The sequence below is a fragment of the Bufo gargarizans genome, chromosome 2 (genome assembly GCF_014858855.1).
Source record: "Bufo gargarizans isolate SCDJY-AF-19 chromosome 2, ASM1485885v1, whole genome shotgun sequence".
Classification (NCBI taxonomy): Eukaryota; Metazoa; Chordata; class Amphibia; order Anura; family Bufonidae; genus Bufo; species Bufo gargarizans.
The window spans coordinates 512937944-512959196 of NC_058081.1; the positions used below are offsets into that span (position 1 = coordinate 512937944).

Below are 21253 nucleotides of genomic sequence, written 5' to 3' on the forward strand. Positions count from 1 at the left end.
TTTTACGGTATAATCTAACAATTGGAGGCAGGAGCTGTGATAACAGACATGAGGGAGAGATTGGCAGGTGGCAACCACCTCAATGGGCTGCCCATTCACAGAATGCAGGCTGCCATAAATGAGCTGGCAAATGGAAGTGTCCAGGAATGCGCCTTTCCTGTTGCCCTTCTTCCCAGAGAGGTTCTGCAGCAGCTGAGGCATGGATTACCTCATACTGGGAGAATATGAGGAGTCACGGAAGCCAGGGCTCCATTCCAACAACATCTTTATATGATTATAACAAACAATCTGTTGTTGATATCATGGGATGTGATCGCTGTGGTGTTTTGACACCCTCGCTGCAGCCCGGTGGGTTTGCCACATTTACCATTTTATCACAGCCTCACCTGAAGATGAAGTCAAATAAACCCCAATTTACCGACACTGGTCAATGCTGCGGTCATGTATTCTCTGGGAATATGGAAGAGATTGATGAAACTGTCTCAAAGAAAAAGTCTGCTGTCCAATCACAGCACAGCTTTAATTCCTCACAGCACTCTTGAAAAATGAAAGCTGCGCTGTGATTGGTTACTAGGAGCAACAAAGACAGTTCTTCCTTGAGACAGTTTCAGAAATCTCGATTGATGGGTACTGGTCTCAGATTCCTCCAAGGATAAGAGACAAAGACAAGATGCACAAAGGGTTAACAGAGGAGCGTGACATCACCTCCGGTGTCTCTGGCTTCTATCTCAGTGTCCTGTTAATGAGGGGCCTGGGGGTCTGACAATGAAGGAGAAGGGAGGGGTCAGCTCCGTCTTTGTGTATGGTGACAGGGATGGGGCTGTGGGCTTTGTGCTGGGACCAGTAATGGATGATACTGGCTGAATGATGCAGACTGGGAACAGCACAAGTGATGAGGGGTCAACAGGGGAGTCAATGGTTACAATGAGGTGACAGGAGGGAGTACAGGAGTGACAGTAACAAGCCGGTGGTTAAGGACATTACAGTGCAGTGGAAATATAGGGTGTGGATGTGACAATGGGATGAGGTGACAATCATGTAGAAGAATATACGAGGGATACAAAGAGGTGTAAATGTTATATTCAGGTAACAAAGAGAAGGGGGTGCAGCGGTGACAATGTGGTGGCAGAGACATGCAGAAGAGTATTGTGGTGACAATGAGGTGCAAGGTAGTATGGAAGTTGTAACTGGTGTACTACAATGAGGTGGCAATATGAGTTAAAGTGGAGTGTGGATCACCATGAGGTGTTCATGGGGCACATAGGCCTCTAGGGGTTACAGTGAGGGGTAACTGGGAATGCATGTAATGTGAGGTGGCCCTCGCTCATGGCAGCTATAAGGGCAGACAGGCGAGACAGAGCCCATAAATAAAAGTGCTTGACACTGTTCATAGCAATAGGGGCTATCCGAGGGATGGGGGGTAAAAGGTTTGGGGATCCAGATCCAGTCTGCTCTGACTGACATCCAAAGCCAAATAGAGAAGAGGACACTACTGGAGTGAAACTTCAGAAAATGCCATTTCACTTCATGTCGCTGAATGGAACTGCATCCTGACTCCTAAAGATTTCCTGTCAACCAGGGGCGGATTGGCCATAGACCTTACAGGGAAATTTCCCGTTGGGCTGATGCCTAGGGGGCCACCGGGGCCCTCCTCACGGTCGGCCACTGGAAGTTTTTGGGGATATATTTTGTGCTGCTGGCAGTATCTTATAATGGACTGTGGTATTTGGCTCTGTTGGGGGTCGTATAATGTGCCGCAATATGTTATTGCTGGTTCTGCCTTCCATCAATTTGGACCCGACTACAAAACAGGGCCACTTTTAGTATTTTTTCCAGGGCCACTTTAAGTTCTCAGTCCGCCCCTGCTGTCAACTCCAAAACTCATCATATAATCCTTGACACGCGTTAAAAAGTTTACTGACAATTGTATAAACCCTTACAGAACGTACTGACACACAGAGTTTCTTACTAACACATCAGGCCTTCTGGTCACAGGGCAGTAGGTGGAGGAGATGGCGGGTCTAATGCTACAAAGCTTACTGGGCCATTATGCCACAAAGTGGATCTTACTTATCACTGTCACATAGGGGAACTTACTGACACTTGGCTGGCATAAAGGCCCTCAGACCCATTAGTGTATTGTCGACAGTGGCAGTCTAAGTCTACTTTCACACTCGCGTTTTGGCTTTCCGTTTCTGAGATCCGTTCAGGGCTCTCACCAGAGGTCCAAAACGGATCAGTTTGCATTCTAATGCATTCTGAATGGAAAAGGATTCCCTCAGAATGCATCAGTTTGGCTCTGTTCCGTCTCCATTCCGCTTTGGTGACGGACAATAAAACGCTGCTTGCAAGCTTTTGGTGTCCGTCTGATGAAACTGAGCCAAACGGATCCATCCTGGCACACAATGTAAGTCAATGGGGACGGATCCGTTTTCACTGACACAATCTGGCAAAATGGAAAACGGATCCGTCCTCCATTGACTTTCAATGGTGTTCAAGACAGATCAGTCTTGATTATGTTAAAGAGAATACAAACGGATCTGTTCTGAACAGATGCAGACGTCTGTATTATCTGAACGGATCCGCACAAAACGCAAGTGTAAAAGTGACCTAATGTGTATGGAGAGCTCCCGCCGCCCCAGACAGATGATGTTGGCGGAGAGAAGGATAGGGACAACGGAGTATTTTTCCCCGATCCTTTTGTTCTCCCAGGAGATAAGCCAAAACCAGAAGTGTCTGACAGCCCATATGTGATCACAGTCCCCACTCCTATCCCTTGCTTTTGCTCCCCAATGTCCTCTTTCCATGGCCTACACCCCAATATCAGCCTAATATATGTGTATGGGGCAGTCATGAGAGATAATTGTGTATGGCTGGCTTTACAGACACACAGAGGACCTTACTAACACATCGGGAGAACTAGAGCACCTTTCTGAGAAGTAGGGGAATGTACTGACACACAGGGGAACTTACTGACACGCAGAGTACAAAACTACCACATCAGGGAACTTACTGACACATGGAAGGCCTTACAGGCACACAGAGGACCTTATAAACACTTGGGAAACTTACTGACACACAGAGTACCTCACTACCACATCAGGGAACTTACAGACACATGGAAGGCCTTACGGGCACACAGAGGACCTTGCAGACACATGGGAGACTTACTGACACACTGAGTACTTTACTGCCACATCATGGAACTTACTGACACATGGGAAACTTACTGACAGGCAGAGTACAATACTACCACATCAGGGAACTTACTGACACATGGTGGGTCTTACAGACACATAGAGGACCTTATAAACACTTGGGGAACTTACTGACACACAGAGTACCTCACTACCACATCAGGGAACTTACTGACACATGGTGGATCTTACGGGCACACAGAGGACCTTGCAGACACATGGAGGACTTACTGACACACTGAGTACTTTACTGCCACATCAGGGAACTTACTGACATATGGTGGACCTTACAGACACACAGAGGACCTTACAAACACATGGGGAACTTAGTGACACATGGCGGACCTTACAGGCACACGGAGGACCTTTCCAACAAGCTGAGGAGTGCACTTACACATGGGGAGCACCTTTCAGACAGGTAGGGGACTGTACACATAGAGAAACTTACTGACATGCAGAAAACCTAAATGACACACTGAGAGTCCTACTGACGCTAGGCTGTTCAAGGATATCGCAGTCATGAGACAGAATGAGACATGTATATCAGTAAATATAAATTAGAAGTGTGGGGAACACCGGTGGCTTTGGACGATTTGGAATGGGATTCTGGGGTGCAGAGGGAATTGAAGTGTGAGCACTGTGAGGGTAAGAAAGTGGAGTGAGAGACATTTACTGGAGATGGGGGTGCAGGCAGGGTGATACTGGAGTGGATGGCATAGGGGGGATGCTGGCATGCCTGGCACTGTGTGGGTAACATTGGCAGTGGAGAAAAGCCTCATAGTGGGGTGTAGGCCATGGAAAGAGGACACTGGGGAGCAGAAGAGAGGGGGAGGGATAGGTGGAGTGGGGGTTGTGATCACATAGAGCAGCATTCCCATACCTAGAGAAGAAGGTACATGTAGACGGGGAGGGGGTCACATAGAGATCAATATGGGGGGGGGGGGGGGTCACATAGATAGAGCTATATATGTGCAGGGGTGGGGGTCACCGGTACCTGAATCCCTGCACCGCGCTGTGGTTCCTCGTCCAGACCCGGCCGCGCCGCAGAACCTCCCGCACCAGCTCCTTCTCATCTGGCAGCCGCACCACCGGGAAGATGTACAACCAGCAGAGCACGGACACTGCCAGGGCACCGGCGCCCACGGGGAAACGGGTGCGGGGGCATTTCCACCTCATCATCCTGCGGCTCCTGCTTCACCCGGGGGGACCGTGCACCATGCCGAGGAGGACCGGGGGGCCCCGGGGCCCTTACCACCCTATACTGACTGCCCGGTAGATTGTTCCAGCAGAATGAAGCTGCAGCATCCCCATCCCCGAAAGTGCGGAACAGAGAGCTGCTACCTCCTCCTCCTCCTCCTGAGCCCGGTGACTCCGCCCCCCTGCGCCTGTGAGCGCTGGCCCCTCCCCCCGTGCCCCAAATCTGCTGGCGCCTCTATTGTGCTGCGGACCCCGAACCATACCCCCCACACACACTGACCACCGCTGCCGGCCTGACAGTACATCTCTCTATACACCGGTCATAGATAACATTATACAGCTCCATACACCTGTGCTATATAATAGTACATCTCTCTATACACCTGAATATATAACATTGCACAGCTCCATACACCTGTGCTATATAATAGTACATCTCTCTATACACCAGTCATAGATAACATTATACAGCTCCATACACCTGTGCTATATAATAGTACATCTCTCTATACACCGGTCATATATAACATTATACAGCTCCATACACCTGTGCTATATAATAGTACATCTCTCTATACACCAGTCATATATAACATTATACAGCTCCATACACCTGTGCTATATAATAGTACATCTCTCTATACACCTGAATATATAACATTGCACAGCTCCATACACCTGTGCTATATAATAGTACATCTCTCTATACACCGGTCATAGATAACATTAGACAGCTCCATACACCTGTGCTATATAATAGTACATCTCTCTATACACCGGTCATAGATAACATTATACAGCTCCATACACCTGTGCTATATAATAGTACTTCTCTCTATACACCTGAATATATAACATTATACAGCTCCATACACCTGTGCTATATAATAGTACATCTCTCTATACACCGGTCATATATAACATTGCACCGCTCCATACACCTGTGCTATATAATAGAACATTTCTCTATACACCGGTCATATATAACATTGCACCGCTCCATACACCTGTGCTATATAATAGTACATCTCTCTATACACCGGTCATAGATAACATTATACAGCTCCATACACCTGTGCTATATAATAGTACATCTCTCTATACACCGGTCATAGATAACATTGCACAGCTCCATACACCTGTGCTATATAATAGTACATCTCTCTATACACCGGTCATATATAACATTATACAGCTCCATACACCTGTGCTATATAATAGTACATCTCTCTATACACCGGTCTTATATAACATTGCACAGCTCCATACACCTGTGCTATATAATAGTACATCTCTCTATACACCGGTCATATATAACATTATACAGCTCCATACACCTGTGCTATATAATAGTACATCTCTCTATACACCGGTCATAGATAACATTATACAGCTCCATACACCTGTGCTATATAATAGAACATTTCTCTATACACCGGTCATAGATAACATTGCACAGCTCCATACACCTGTGCTATATAATAGTACATCTCTCTATACACCGGTCATATATAACATTATACAGCTCCATACACCTGTGCTATATAATAGTACATCTCTCTATACACCGGTCATAGATAACATTATACAGCTCCATACACCTGTGCTATATAATAGTACATCTCTCTATACACCGGTCATAGATAACATTGCACAGCTCCATACACCTGTGCTATATAATAGTACATCTCTCTATACACCGGTCATATATAACATTATACAGCTCCATACACCTGTGCTATATAATAGTACATCTCTCTATACACCGGTCATAGATAACATTATACAGCTCCATACACCTGTGCTATATAATAGTACATCTCTCTATACACCGGTCATAGATAACATTATACAGCTCCATACACCTGTGCTATATAATAGAACATTTCTCTATACACCGGTCATATATAACATTGCACAGCTCCATACACCTGTGCTATATAATAGAACATTTCTCTATACACCTGAAGATATAACATTATACAGCTCCATACACCTGTGCTATATAATAGTACATCTCTCTATACACCGGTCATATATAACATTATACAGCTCCATACACCTGTGCTATATAATAGTACATCTCTCTATACACCTGAATATATAACATTATACAGCTCCATACACCTGTGCTATATAATAGTACATCTCTCTATACACCGGTCATAGATAACATTGCACAGCTCCATACACCTGTGCTATATAATAGTACATCTCTCTATACACCGGTCATATGTGTTAAGGCCGATTCATTGGCCTGTATTTGTGGGAGGGGCACGGATGCCTATATCATGGCACCTCTGCCCCTCCTTCAATGAACGTGTGTCAAAGGGTGTTAGAGGGTCTCTGTATTGGTCGCACGCCTCCGCTGGCACTATAACGTACGCAATCTTACATGTGATTTTATTCCAGGAATTGTCTCGTCCTTCTTCACACACATTCTGCTCTTTTTTCAACCATCAGGGTACAGTATGACAATAAGCTATGTCGCGGTTTATTCCACTCTTTCTTCTGGTAGTGGGTCAGTTGTGCCACGTTCAGGCTCACCATTCACAGGGGTGTTCCAGGTTCAGCTATCGCTTCTCCTTGGCTCAGGTTCTCTCTTCCTTTTCACTCGTATTTTTCCACAGTTGCATGGGTCTCAGCCTACTCATGGCCACGCCACGTCACGTCATTCCAGTATCGGTTGACAGTCAGGTGTTGATTTGTGCATACTGTGTCCACAGGATATGTCTCGTGCATCAGATATAGTGGAGGCTTCGGTCGACGAGAACCCTGCCAGGATGTCAGAAGGGGGCAGTGTCTCGTCTCTTCGCACTTGGACCGTCCCTAGGCTGATGACGGAGTTGTCCAGACGGGGTATTTCTTATCCCTCTTCTGCTAGGAAGGCTGAGTTATATCGGTTACTGGTCGTTAACTCGGGCCCTCAGCAGCAAGAAGAAGTCTCCGCGGTCACTGTTCAGAACTCGCTGACACAGATCCATCTGTTGCTAAATAACTTGACTTCGTCTGTCACGGATGTGCAAACCAGGTTGCAAGCGGTGGAGTCTCGTTGTTTTTCCACTACCCCGCATACCATCGATGTCGCTGTTCCCTCCACATCTTCGGCGACAGGGGCAGGTATCCCCGTGACAGCGCCCAGTATTATGCCGGCACATTTTGTTCCTGCTAATTTAAAGAAGGACATCCTGGAAGGTAGAGATGTCAATCTTGCATCCTTACTGGTCGCTACCCGGGACCTGTCTGATAGTAGGGTAATTGCTTGTGGGGATGTGTCAGTGATCCTGAAAGGCCGTGACCACAGACTGAACCGCAAGCTCACGGTTCCTGAATTCGTGCTCGCATTTAGTTTGTACAGAGACGTTATCTGTTCAGTTCGTCCCGAGAGAAGGGAAGAACTCGATCTGTACTTGTTTAGGATAACAGAGCTGGGGTACAAGTATGGTGGTAGTTCCTTCTATGACTACCATTGTTCTTTCTCAGCCAAGGCAGCTGCTACCTTAAGCCAGTTCCAGTTTCTTACTAACTGGGCCAACATTGATACGGAGATTTTTTGTAGGCATTTCGCCGGGCTTAAGGCACCGTCATGCTCCCTATGCCAATCTATTGACCATTCCACGGCGTGGTGTCATAAGGCTGCTCAGAGCGAAGGGTCTAGTTCCACAGGTTCTGTACCCGGCCCGTCCGATTCACACAAAAGCTCTGGTTTAGTTGACAAGCTGGGTAGACCAATCAAACTGCTCGGCAGGTCTCAAATTTGCAATAACTTTAATTATGCATCCTGTAATTTCAGTCAGTGCCGCCTGCTACACATATGTACTAACTGCTTCAGAGCCCATCCTAAAGTAGTCTGTTCATTAAAAGCAGATAATAATTATATGTGTGTCGTTAACATAGCTCGTTTGCAGCAGTTCCTACGCAGGTATCCTGACCCAGGCTTTGTGGAATTCCTTAGTACAGGATTCACGTTCGGTTTCCACACTGGGATCGTGGCCCTTCCAGATTCCACACACGAGTGCAGGAACTTACAGTTCGCTGACCATCACCCCGATGTCTCCGATAGATTAATAGCAGCAGAATTAGTCAAAGGTTTCCTGATAGGCCCCTTTTCATCGTCACCCTTTGACAGGTGGAGAATCAGCCCGATAGGAGTCGTATTTGGTAAATTTAGTAACAAAGAGAGGTTGATCATCGACCTGTCCGCCCCGCATGGTACCCCTATACCCAGCATCAACTCTCTCATTCCATCAGAAGAAGTTAGCATGAGATATGCCTCCATAGATCAGGCCATCGCTCTTATTTTACAGTTAGGTCCCAGCACCATCCTTTCTAAAGCCGATATTTCAGACGCCTTCAAGTTACTACCGGTCAAACCGTCCCTCTGGCAGTGGTACGGCATCAAATGGAGGGGCCTTTATTATTTTGCTTCCAATCTCACATTCGGGTCTAAGAGTAGCCCGTGGTTGTTCGACCAATTAGCCAAGGCTCTCCACTGGATTTTAGTCCATGAATTCCACTGTAGCAATGTTATTCACTATCTGGATGATTTTTTAATTATTGAGCGTCCTGACACTCCCCCCAAAGACCTTCATTTGTTACTGGAGTGTTTCAGACAATTGGGGGTTCCGGTCTCTCCCAAGAAAGTGGAAGGTCCCTCCGCAGTCATCACGTTTCTTGGTATAGTCTTGGACACCCAGAACATGGTTGCCAGGTTGCCAAGAGACAAATTACAGAGGATTAGGGAAGCCGTTCATAATTTCACATCCACTAGAGTGATTAAAAAAGTTCAGCTACAGTCCCTGTTAGGTATGCTGAACTTTGCGATGCGCATAATTCCGCAAGGTAGGGCGTTTGTATCTCGTTTACTCTCTCTCCTTCCCACAGCCCCTTCCCAGGACAGCAGCATAGGCCTGGACGATATGGTCATGGCTGACTTGAACATGTGGGATCAATTTCTCACGCAATGGAATGGCATCTCGCTTTTTGTTCCCGCAATATCCAGCAACTCCCCCGTAATTTTTTCTGACGCCGCTGCCAATACAGGTTTCGCAGCTATTTTGGCAACCATTGGTTAGCAGACAGATGGCCAAACGAAGTCAGTTCCATTCCTGGGTTTTTCCGTACCTCAGCAGTTTTTGAACTCTACCCCTTAGTGGCAGCCTCCTATACCTGGGGTCATAGTTGGTCAGGGCAGACTGTGTCCTTCGTGTCCGATAATACAGCCGTCATCGAGATTCTCAATAGTGGTTCTTCTAAGTCTCCATATGTCATGTTATTTCTTAGGCGCCTGGTCCTTCTGTCATTACAACACCAGTTTCGTTACATAGCTTCACATATAGCCGGTAACCACAACGCGGCAGCCGACGCATTATCTCGTTTTAATTCTACCCTCTTTTCACAGATCTGTCCAGAAGCAGACGCCGTCGGGAGCCCAGTCCCTCCATACGCTGCTCTAATCCTGCCCTAGACGCTCATCTCGCCACCGCTCGGTCACTGCTACTCAAGTCCCTCTCACCCAATACAGCCAGAGCCTACCAGACAGGTTGGAGAGCCTTCCTCAGATTTCAGGACTCTTATCCGCAAGGTGACACCGAGTTCGTTCCGTACATCCTGGCCTTTATAGGTTACTGTCACACCAATCTAAAACTGTCCCACGCCACGGTCAAGTCCTACCTCGCAGGGGTGCAACATTTTAGAGCCATGAGTGTCACTCAGCCAGGTTCGTTGTTTTCTGTCCATGCCATTAAAGCCACTCTGAGGGGTCTCGAGAAGAGCGACCGCGAGTCACGCACTCGCCGGCTACCCGTCACTGGCCAGCTTTTCCGCGACCTTTCCGACTTGTTAGACAAGAATCCATTCGGTACCCTGCATAGTTTGATAATAAAGGCTGCCATGTACCTGGCCTTTTATGGGTTTTTGAGACCGGCCGAGTTTACGTCCCCGGCTAACAGTAGCAGATACGTCACTATTGGTCAGCTCTCAACTTCCAGAAATGGTTTCATACTCTCACTTCTCACCTCTAAAAACCTCTCAGGTTGGCCCCCCGACCCAGGTGTTCTTCTTTCCGACCTCTCATCAGTGGTGTCCCGTGCGCATACTGCAACAGCTCCTGTCCTCTCTGCCTAACAAGCCGCCCTGCAGTCCTTTGCTACCTTTCAATAATTCTCACCTCACCTGTCCCCAATTCATAACTCACATCCGGGTTTTACTGGCTAATCTGGCAGTAGATCCGTCCACAATATCCGGGCATTCGTTTCGCATAGGGGCGGCATCCGCCGCATCAAAGAATCGGGTTCCAGCACATATCATTAAAAGACTAGGCCGTTGGCGTTCATCCTGTTTCAGCCGCTACATTCCTTATCCGTATACTGAAATGAATCTTGCTTGTCAGAATTTGGTGTTATGAATAAACGTCGATGACTTTCCGATTTCATAGAATTGTTGTTCTTTTGGCCTCCTTCAGCTGTCCCTCCAACGTCACGGTTTCGGCATAACTCTAACCGCTTAGCTAGCCAGTAGGTAGGAGTCGTTCTTCGTGAGTGCCGCGACCACAAGTGTTAAGGCCGATTCATTGGCCTGTATTTGTGGGAGGGGCACGGATGCCTATATCATGGCACCTCTGCCCCTCCTTCAATGAACGTGTGTCAAACTCTCCCCACCCTACCCGCCCTCAATCTCAGCTCTACACCAAGGGGATGGCCTCCTTCAGCTGTCCCTCCAACGTCACGGTTTCGGCATAACTCTAACCGCTTAGCTAGCCAGTAGGTAGGAGTCGTTCTTCGTGAGTGCCGCGACCACAAATAACATTATACAGCTCCATACACCTGTGCTATATAATAGTACATCTCTCTATACACCGGTCATATATAACATTATACAGCTCCATACACCTGTGCTATATAATAGTACATCTCTCTATACACCGGTCATAGATAACATTGCACAGCTCCATACACCTGTGCTATATAATAGTACATCTCTCTATACACCGGTCATATATAACATTATACAGCTCCATACACCTGTGCTATATAATAGAACATTTCTCTATACACCGGTCATATATAACATTGCACAGCTCCATACACCTGTGCTATATAATAGTACATCTCTCTATACACCGGTCATAGATAACATTGCACAGCTCCATACACCTGTGCTATATAATAGTACATTTCTCTATACACCGGTCATAGATAACATTATACAGCTCCATACACCTGTGCTATATAATAGTACATCTCTCTATACACCGGTCATAGATAACATTATACAGCTCCATACACCTGTGCTATATAATAGTACATCTCTCTATACACCGGTCATATATAACATTATACAGCTCCATACACCTGTGCTATATAATAGTACATCTCTCTATACACCGGTCATAGATAACATTATACAGCTCCATACACCTGTGCTATATAATAGTACATCTCTCTATACACCGGTCATATATAACATTGCACAGCTCCATACACCTGTGCTATATAATAGTACATCTCTCTATACACCAGTCATATATAACATTATACAGCTCCATACACCTGTGCTATATAATAGAACATCTCTCTATACACCGGTCATATATAACATTGCACAGCTCCATACACCTGTGCTATATAATAGTACATCTCTCTATACACCGGTCATAGATAACATTGCACAGCTCCATACACCTGTGCTATATAATAGTACATCTCTCTATACACCGGTCATAGATAACATTATACAGCTCCATACACCTGTGCTATATAATAGTACATCTCTCTATACACCGGTCATAGATAACATTATACAGCTCCATACACCTGTGCTATATAATAGTACATCTCTCTATACACCGGTCATAGATAACATTGCACAGCTCCATACACCTGTGCTATATAATAGTACATCTCTCTATACACCGGTCATATATAACATTATACAGCTCCATACACCTGTGCTATATAATAGTACATCTCTCTATACACCGGTCATAGATAACATTGCACAGCTCCATACACCTGTGCTATATAATAGTACATCTCTCTATACACCGGTCATAGATAACATTATACAGCTCCATACACCTGTGCTATATAATAGTACATCTCTCTATACACCGGTCATATATAACATTATACAGCTCCATACACCTGTGCTATATAATAGTACATCTCTCTATACACCGGTCATAGATAACATTGCACAGCTCCATACACCTGTGCTATATAATAGTACATCTCTCTATACACCGGTCATATATAACATTATACAGCTCCATACACCTGTGCTATATAATAGTACATCTCTCTATACACCGGTCATAGATAACATTGCACAGCTCCATACACCTGTGCTATATAATAGTACATTTCTCTATACACCGGTCATAGATAACATTATACAGCTCCATACACCTGTGCTATATAATAGTACATCTCTCTATACACCGGTCATAGATAACATTATACAGCTCCATACACCTGTGCTATATAATAGTACATCTCTCTATACACCGGTCATAGATAACATTGCACAGCTCCATACACCTGTGCTATATAATAGTACATCTCTCTATACACCGGTCATATATAACATTATACAGCTCCATACACCTGTGCTATATAATAGTACATCTCTCTATACACCGGTCATAGATAACATTGCACAGCTCCATACACCTGTGCTATATAATAGTACATCTCTCTATACACCGGTCATAGATAACATTATACAGCTCCATACACCTGTGCTATATAATAGTACATCTCTCTATACACCGGTCATAGATAACATTGCACAGCTCCATACACCTGTGCTATATAATAGTACATCTCTCTATACACCGGTCATAGATAACATTATACAGCTCCATACACCTGTGCTATATAATAGTACATCTCTCTATACACCGGTCATATATAACATTATACAGCTCCATACACCTGTGCTATATAATAGTACATCTCTCTATACACCGGTCATATATAACATTGCACAGCTCCATACACCTGTGCTATATAATAGTACATCTCTCTATACACCGGTCATATATAACATTGCACCGCTCCATACACCTGTGCTATATAATAGTACATCTCTCTATACACCGGTCATATATAACATTATACAGCTCCATACACCTGTGCTATATAATAGTACATCTCTCTATACACCGGTCATAGATAACATTGCACAGCTCCATACACCTGTGCTATATAATAGTACATCTCTCTATACACCGGTCATAGATAACATTGCACAGCTCCATACACCTGTGCTATATAATAGTACATCTCTCTATACACCGGTCATATATAACATTATACAGCTCCATACACCTGTGCTATATAATAGTACATCTCTCTATACACCGGTCATAGATAACATTGCACAGCTCCATACACCTGTGCTATATAATAGTACATCTCTCTATACACCGGTCATAGATAACATTATACAGCTCCATACACCTGTGCTATATAATAGTACATCTCTCTATACACCGGTCATAGATAACATTGCACAGCTCCATACACCTGTGCTATATAATAGTACATCTCTCTATACACCGGTCATATATAACATTATACAGCTCCATACACCTGTGCTATATAATAGTACATCTCTCTATACACCGGTCATATATAACATTATACAGCTCCATACACCTGTGCTATATAATAGTACATCTCTCTATACACCGGTCATAGATAACATTATACAGCTCCATACACCTCTGCTATATAATAGAACATTTCTCCATACACCTGAATATATAATAGTACATTTCTATATATACTAGTGATACATTATAAAATATTATACACCTGTGATATACTCCATAATCTCAATATTACATAACTCAGTGATACATTACATATGTCCATACATTGTTAGTACATTATATCATAGGCGTGCGCAGCCTATTGCATTAGGGTGTGCACCCTAAAGCACAAACACACACCGTGTGCGTGTGTGTGTGTATATATATATATATATATATATATATATACACACAAATACCCTAAGGGGTTTCAGAGTACATTATTCATTATTATATAGGGGTAATATAACTAAGGGGTATCAGGGTAAATTATACAGGAGTAATATAACTTATATTATATAAGTTATATTTCCCCTTCATCATGTCGCCTGAGATAGCCCTCCTCAGTTATATTACCCCTGTATAATAATGTACCCTGATACCCCTTAGTTTTACCCCCTGTATAATTTACCCTGATCCCTCAGTTATATTACCCCTGTATAATGTCCCCGATAGCCCTCCTCAGTTATATTACCCCCTGTAATTTACCCTGATACTCCTCAGTTATACGGCATCATATAACTGAGGGGTATCAGGGTACATTATACAGGGGTCTAAATGACGGGGGGTAGCAAGCAGCAGGGAACATACAGGGCAGAGTTCCAGTGGCTTAGAGTGGGTTGCCAGCATCCAGAGCAAGCCAAGTATTGCCCCCCCAACCTGTGAACACGCCCCTTTTTACAAATAATGCAGTACCTGTCACCTACAGTCCTATGTAACACCACAGATAACAGTGATAACTGAGTACAGATAATGTAGCAGATGTCACCTGCAGTCCTATGTAATACCACAGATGACACAGTGGTAACTCTGAGTACAGATAATGTAGTAGATGGGTGTGAGGCCCCAGAATTCAGAACACACACAGTGTGACCTGAAGTCTGGGGCCAGACTTAGACAGTGTGGGCCAAATCCTAGAGCCCCCCCCCCCCCCCCCCCCCCAAACAGATGTGGATGGACATTACATATAATGGTACACACTATACAGTAGAGTACAGCAGCACATACCTGTTACATCCAGTGACGTCTCCTGTGATGTAGACCTTCCTCAACGTCTTCATTCGGAGAGAAGACCGCCATGATACCTTCTTTCAGCCGCGTCTCTGCAGAGTTTCACAGAAAAATGTTTACATTTCTCACTTTACTATCATCGTCAGATAACAGACCTCCCCTCCCCCAGTAGTGCCCTCTGTATAATTATAATATATACTGGCCCCTCTGTGTTATTATTATTCTTAATATTATAATGGCCCCCTCTGTATTAGGCTCCATTCACACGTCCGCAGAATGTGTCCGCATCCATTCCGCAATTGTGCGTAACTGGTACGGACCCATGCATTCTCTATGGGGAGGGAATGAATGTGGAAAGCACACAGTGTGCTCTTCGCATCTGCATTTCCGGAGCGGCCTACCGAACTTCTGGTCCGCGGCTCTGGAAAAAAATAGAACAGCTGCGGACAAGAATAGGCTGTTCTATGGGGGTGCCGGCCGGGTGTATTGCGGATCCGCAAAACACTACGGACGTGTGAATGGACCCTAATAGTAATAATTATGGCACTCTTCAGCCCCTCTAGCATACAGTCCCATGTAAAATACATCACTCCTTGCCTTCAGCCCCTCCAACATACAGTCCCATGTAAAATACAAAACTCCCCCTGCCTTCAGCCCCTCCAGCATACAGTCCCATGTAAATAATATCACCCTTCCTCTCTTCGCTGCCTGCCTTCAGCCCCTTCAGCATACAGTCCCATGTAAAATACATCACTCCCCACCTTAAGCCCCTCCAACATACAGTCCCATGTAAAATACAAAACTCCCCCTGCCTTCAGCCCCTCCAGCATACAGTCCCATGTAAATAATATCACCCTTCCTCTCTTCGCTGCCTGCCTTCAGCCCCTTCAGCATACAGTCCCATGTAAAATACATCACTCCCCACCTTAAGCCCCTCCAACATACAGTCCCATGTAAAATACAAAACTCCCCCTGCCTTCAGTCCCTCCAGCATACAGTCCCCATGTAAATAATATCACTTCACCCCCCTCTCTTCAGATCCCTCTAACATACAGTCTGCAATACAAGTATTATTCCTCCTCCCTTCAGCCCCTGCAAAAAGCCCCCCAAGTACACAAAACAGTCAATCTTCTCCTCCACATACGGACCTGTAGCTTCTGCTCCTCTCTCCATCTTGCTCTGTTAAATCTCCTGCATTTCTTGAGGCCCCGCCCACTGTATGAAGAGACTCCGCCTCTTCCTCCGATCAGCATACCTCCCTGGAGCAAATCCATTCTAGGGCTCTACTGTCTCATAGGCTTCAGTACACTCGCCTGAAGCCTATGTAAAGCATGGGATCAGGAGTTGGCACTTGGCAGATGGCAGTGCTGCACGGAGGTGATGATTAAGGTGTGCCCAGGCACACCCGGCACACCCCGTGCGCACGCCTATGCATTATATAATATTACATATCGCTATACTTTAGTGATACATGATATATTACCTATCTGCATACATTGTTAATACATTATATAGTATTACATATTTCTCTCTATACATCGGTTATACATGATATAATGTTACATATTTCCATACACTAGTAAGTGTAAGTAAGCTGAAGTCGGTTTCTTATTTATCAGTTTCTAATTCACATAATTTGTATGTTTTTTGATAATTATGAGAACGTTTCCCAAAGAAAGTTGCACTGAGCTGTGGGGGGAGGGGGGGCATCGTTTGAAAGCAGCATGAAAATAAAAATGACTGGCACAAAAATGGACATCAAAATGTGTTTTAAAGGGTTAATTGACTTTGGGCCACTGATTTCACACTGCCAACGTGCAGTGGAGTGATGCCCCCATCATCATATTCACCTGGTGTTGGGCAAAAACCTGTACTGAATTCAATGTGGGGCATCGACCTGGCGGTGTAAGCGCTTACAGTAATTCATTAACAAAAAAAACCCCCAAAAATACACATTATGTGAATAAGAAACTGATGAACAACTAGTGATATGGTACATAATAATACATATCTCTATACACTAGCGATACATTGTATATCAGATATCTATCTATAGAACTGGGATACATTGTATAATATTACAGATCTCTATATACTGCTTATACATAACATATCCCACATCTCTATATGTGTCGGTGATACGGTATTACATATTACATATCTCTGTACACAGGTGAAACATTGTATACATCTGTATACACCGGTCATACTGTACATTATATAATATTATCTATATTACACATCTGTATACACTGGTCATACTGTACATTATATAATATATATTACACATCTGTATACACCGGTCATACTGTACATTATATAATATATATATTACACATCTGTATACATCGGAGATACATTATTTCATATTACACATGTCTATACATCAGTGATATTTAATATATTATCTCTATACACCAGAGATACATTATACAATCTGACATATCACACCTGTGATACACTGTAATATTACATATCTCTCTATACAAAAGATATCAGTAAAAGACGAACTGCACAAGCGGACGCAATGACGTAAGGAAGGTGCGCCACGCCCTCCTCCTCCTGCCATGCTCCCCCGCGTCTGCTGCTCTCCGGATTGACTTGTGATAACCGTGTTTCTGACTGCGGCGTATTGTCACACCGGCTCTCTCAGAGGCTTGTGAACCCGGTTTTAGAGTACTTTCACACTTGCGTTATTCTTTTCCGGCACTGAGTTCCGTCCTAAGGGTTCAATACCAGAAAAGAACTGATCAGGCATATCCCCATGCATTCTGAATGGAGAGCAATCCGTTCAGGACGCATCAGGATGTCTTCTGTTCAGTCTTTTTGACTTTTCAGGACGGATATAATACCGCAGCATGCTCTGGTTTTATCTTCGTCCAAAATTCCGCAACACTTGGCAGACGGATCCGGCATTTTTTTCCATTGACATGTATTAATGCCAATTCCGGCCCCAAGTGTTCCGTTAAAATGGATCAGTTTTTGCGGTCTGCGCATGCTCAGACCGCCAAAAAAATAATAAAAAAAATAAATGCCGGATCCGTTTTTCAGGATGACACCGGAGAGACGGATCCGGCATTTCAATGCATTTGTCAGATGGATCAGGATCCTGATCCGTCTGACAAATGCCATCAGTTTGCATACGTTTTGACGGATCCGGCAGGCAGTTCCGGCGACTGAACTGCCTGCTGGAATCCTCTGCCGCAAGTGTGACAGTAGCCTTAGCTGGATATCTTGTTGCCTACTCATTGAGGTATCCCTCCTCCCTCTACTCTCCCCTGTGAGCGCTTCGTTTGATTTGAACTGTGCCTGAGTGTTACAGGAGGACTATCTCTCCACCTCACATTCAGAGGGGAGTGTCTCCTCCTCTGCCCTCTGCTCGTCGCCGTCCTCCGGATCTTGCTGTTCCTGCTCCTGACTCTGGTGCGTTTGTTGGTCGTCCTGCCACTTTGCCTGCTTATCTCGAGGATTCCCTTGCTGGCTTCCTTCTTGCTCTGAGTGTACCTTCTCCTCCTGACCAGCTATATCCTGCATAAGAAGATTGGCGAGGTCGTTTGATTTTGGACTTATTTAGTTTTTTGTTATTTTTGTTATTTTTTGTGTGTTTAAGCCATTCTTCAGAGAGGATTATAAGTAGGTTGGTTGGAGGGAAAAAAGGGGGGGGGTGAGAGGGAAAGGAGGAAAAAAAGGAAGAAGACAGGAGAGTGGAAGGAAAAAAAAAAAAAGAAGAGAGGCAAAGAGGCAAGCGAGGGGGGAGGAAAGGGAAAGAAAACAAAACAGGGCACTAAGCAAAACAGGCGCTCAACTGATTTTTCTGGGATAAAAACTGGCCAGAAACCCTTGGAATCCCCAAAGATTGAAAAGTTTCTGAAATCTCCAAAGATTAGTACGAGAACAGGACAAAAGGGAATGCAGGATACTAATCCTAAAAAAAAAAAAAACTCTGCAATTATGCTGGAAGGAATACAGGATGGACATTCCTAAGGTGCCCACTTAAAATAAATAGTAATGGCAGTAAAAAAAAATGGGGAGTTAATTCATGATAATTCATCACAGCTTGGGACAATTCAGTCCGATGTGGTCTTTATAAGAGATGATGTTTCGAAGATCTGTGACAGAGTTACCACTATAGTGAAGTCTTTGGGCGTTCTACAGAACAAACTTAAAACACTTAAAACTGAGTTTTCCACCTTAAAGATGGACTCTAATAGGCTTAAAAAATGACAGAACTTCAAGACAGATCAAGGAGATATAATGTGAGAATTCTGGGACTACCTGAGGGTATAGAGCAGGGGTGGCCAACCCGTGGCTCTTGAGCTGAATGCGGCTCTTTGCTTCTTCAAGTGTGGCTCTAGCTGTGGAGCCGGGAAGCAGTCAGGCCGGCTCACTCTCCACCCCATGCTCAGATTTCTTTTCCTGATCGGGCATTGTTGCTATTTTGCAGCTCCAGCTCACTCTCCACTACATCCTGATGCACACAGTGTGAGAACGTAGTACGTTGAGACACTCACTATGATCTGACGTTGTGCTCATCAGGTCACAGTGGAGAACGTGTCAGACCTGCAGAGTAGCAGGTGCCCGAGCAGGAGCCCAGTGACTGATCAGGGGAGGGAAGAGATTTTTTTTAAATTATAGAACTGAGCATGGGGGTCTGATCTAAGCATGGAAAGGTCTTATCAGGGCATGGTGGGGGGGCTGATCTGGGCAATAGGGGTCTGATCTGAGCATAGGGGGGGTCCTGATCTGAGCAATGGGGGTCTGGGGGGAGATCTGAGCATTGGGGTTCAGATTTGAGGATGGGGGCAGATCTGAGCATGGGGGGTCTTGTTTAAGAATGGGAACAAGAAGAAGAGGGGTAGTAGGGCACACCAGTATTTGGTTCCACACGGATACTTAATTTAACAATATTTATTGATCGTGATATACAATATTAAAAAAATGAATTTAACTATCCCATGAAATAAAGTACAGTACCGGAGGACCACAAGCGCTTGAAGGAAGAAAGAGGAGAAGGATCAGTGATTTGTTTCGTCTTGTAAAGCAAAGACATGTCGGTACTTATTTACATGGAGAGTCCATCTCTGGTGAAGTTTAACCCTGCGAGATACTAGCTAAAGCGCAAAAGGAATACACCTCCAACATAGTACGGCTACATACGATTACCGAGGATCCTATATCCACACAAATCCTGTGGAAATCAAACCTCTATACACCGCAGCCTGTAGAGAACGCCATCACACGTGGGACGCCACCAGTGATGCAACAAAAGCCGATACCACTCGGTCTATAACTGTGAGTACAATAGCCTCTGCTTATTCTCGCTAACAGGCAGCAACATTGTAGCAACATTATATGTGAAACGACTATTAAGTCGCAACAACACAAGTGACTATATATAAGACTACAGGGAGTGCAGAATTATTAGGCAAGTTGTATTTTTGAGGATTAATTTTATTATTGAACAACAACCATGTTCTCAATGAACCCAAAAAACTCATTAATATCAAAGCTGAATATTTTTGGAAGTAGTTTTTAGTTTGTTTTTAGTTTTAGCTATTTTAGGGGGATATCTGTGTGTGCAGGTGACTATTACTGTGCATAATTATTAGGCAACTTAACAAAAAACAAATCTATACCCATTTCAATTATTTATTTTTACCAGTGAAACCAATATAACATCTCAACATTCACAAATATACATTTCTGACATTCAAAAACAAAACAAAAACAAATCAGTGACCAATATAGCCACCTTTCTTTGCAAGGACACTCAAAAGCCTGCCATCCATGAATTCTGTCAGTGTTTTGATCTGTTCACCATCAACATTGCGTGCAGCAGCAACCACAGCCTCCCAGACACTGTTCAGAGAGATGTACTGTTTTCCCTCCTTGTAAATCTCACATTTGATGATGGACCACAGGTTCTCAATGGGGTTCAGATCAGGTGAACAAGGAGGCCATGTCATTAGATTTTCTTCTTTTATACCCTTTCTTGCCAGCCACGCTGTGGAGTACTTGGACGCGTGTGATG

General features: G+C 44.4%; 1 protein-coding gene across 1 annotated transcript in view; it reads right to left on the reverse strand.

The window, feature by feature from the left end:
* ST8SIA1 (ST8 alpha-N-acetyl-neuraminide alpha-2,8-sialyltransferase 1) overlaps positions 1 to 4540 on the reverse strand; it is a 63542-nt gene extending 59002 nt beyond the window's left edge. Inside the window, exon 1 of the mRNA XM_044277966.1 lies at positions 4192 to 4540. Coding sequence (XP_044133901.1) covers positions 4192 to 4376 — 185 coding nt within the window. The 5' untranslated portion in view covers positions 4377 to 4540. The remainder of the gene's footprint in view (positions 1 to 4191) is intronic.
* Positions 4541 to 21253: the final 16713 nt, after the last annotated feature.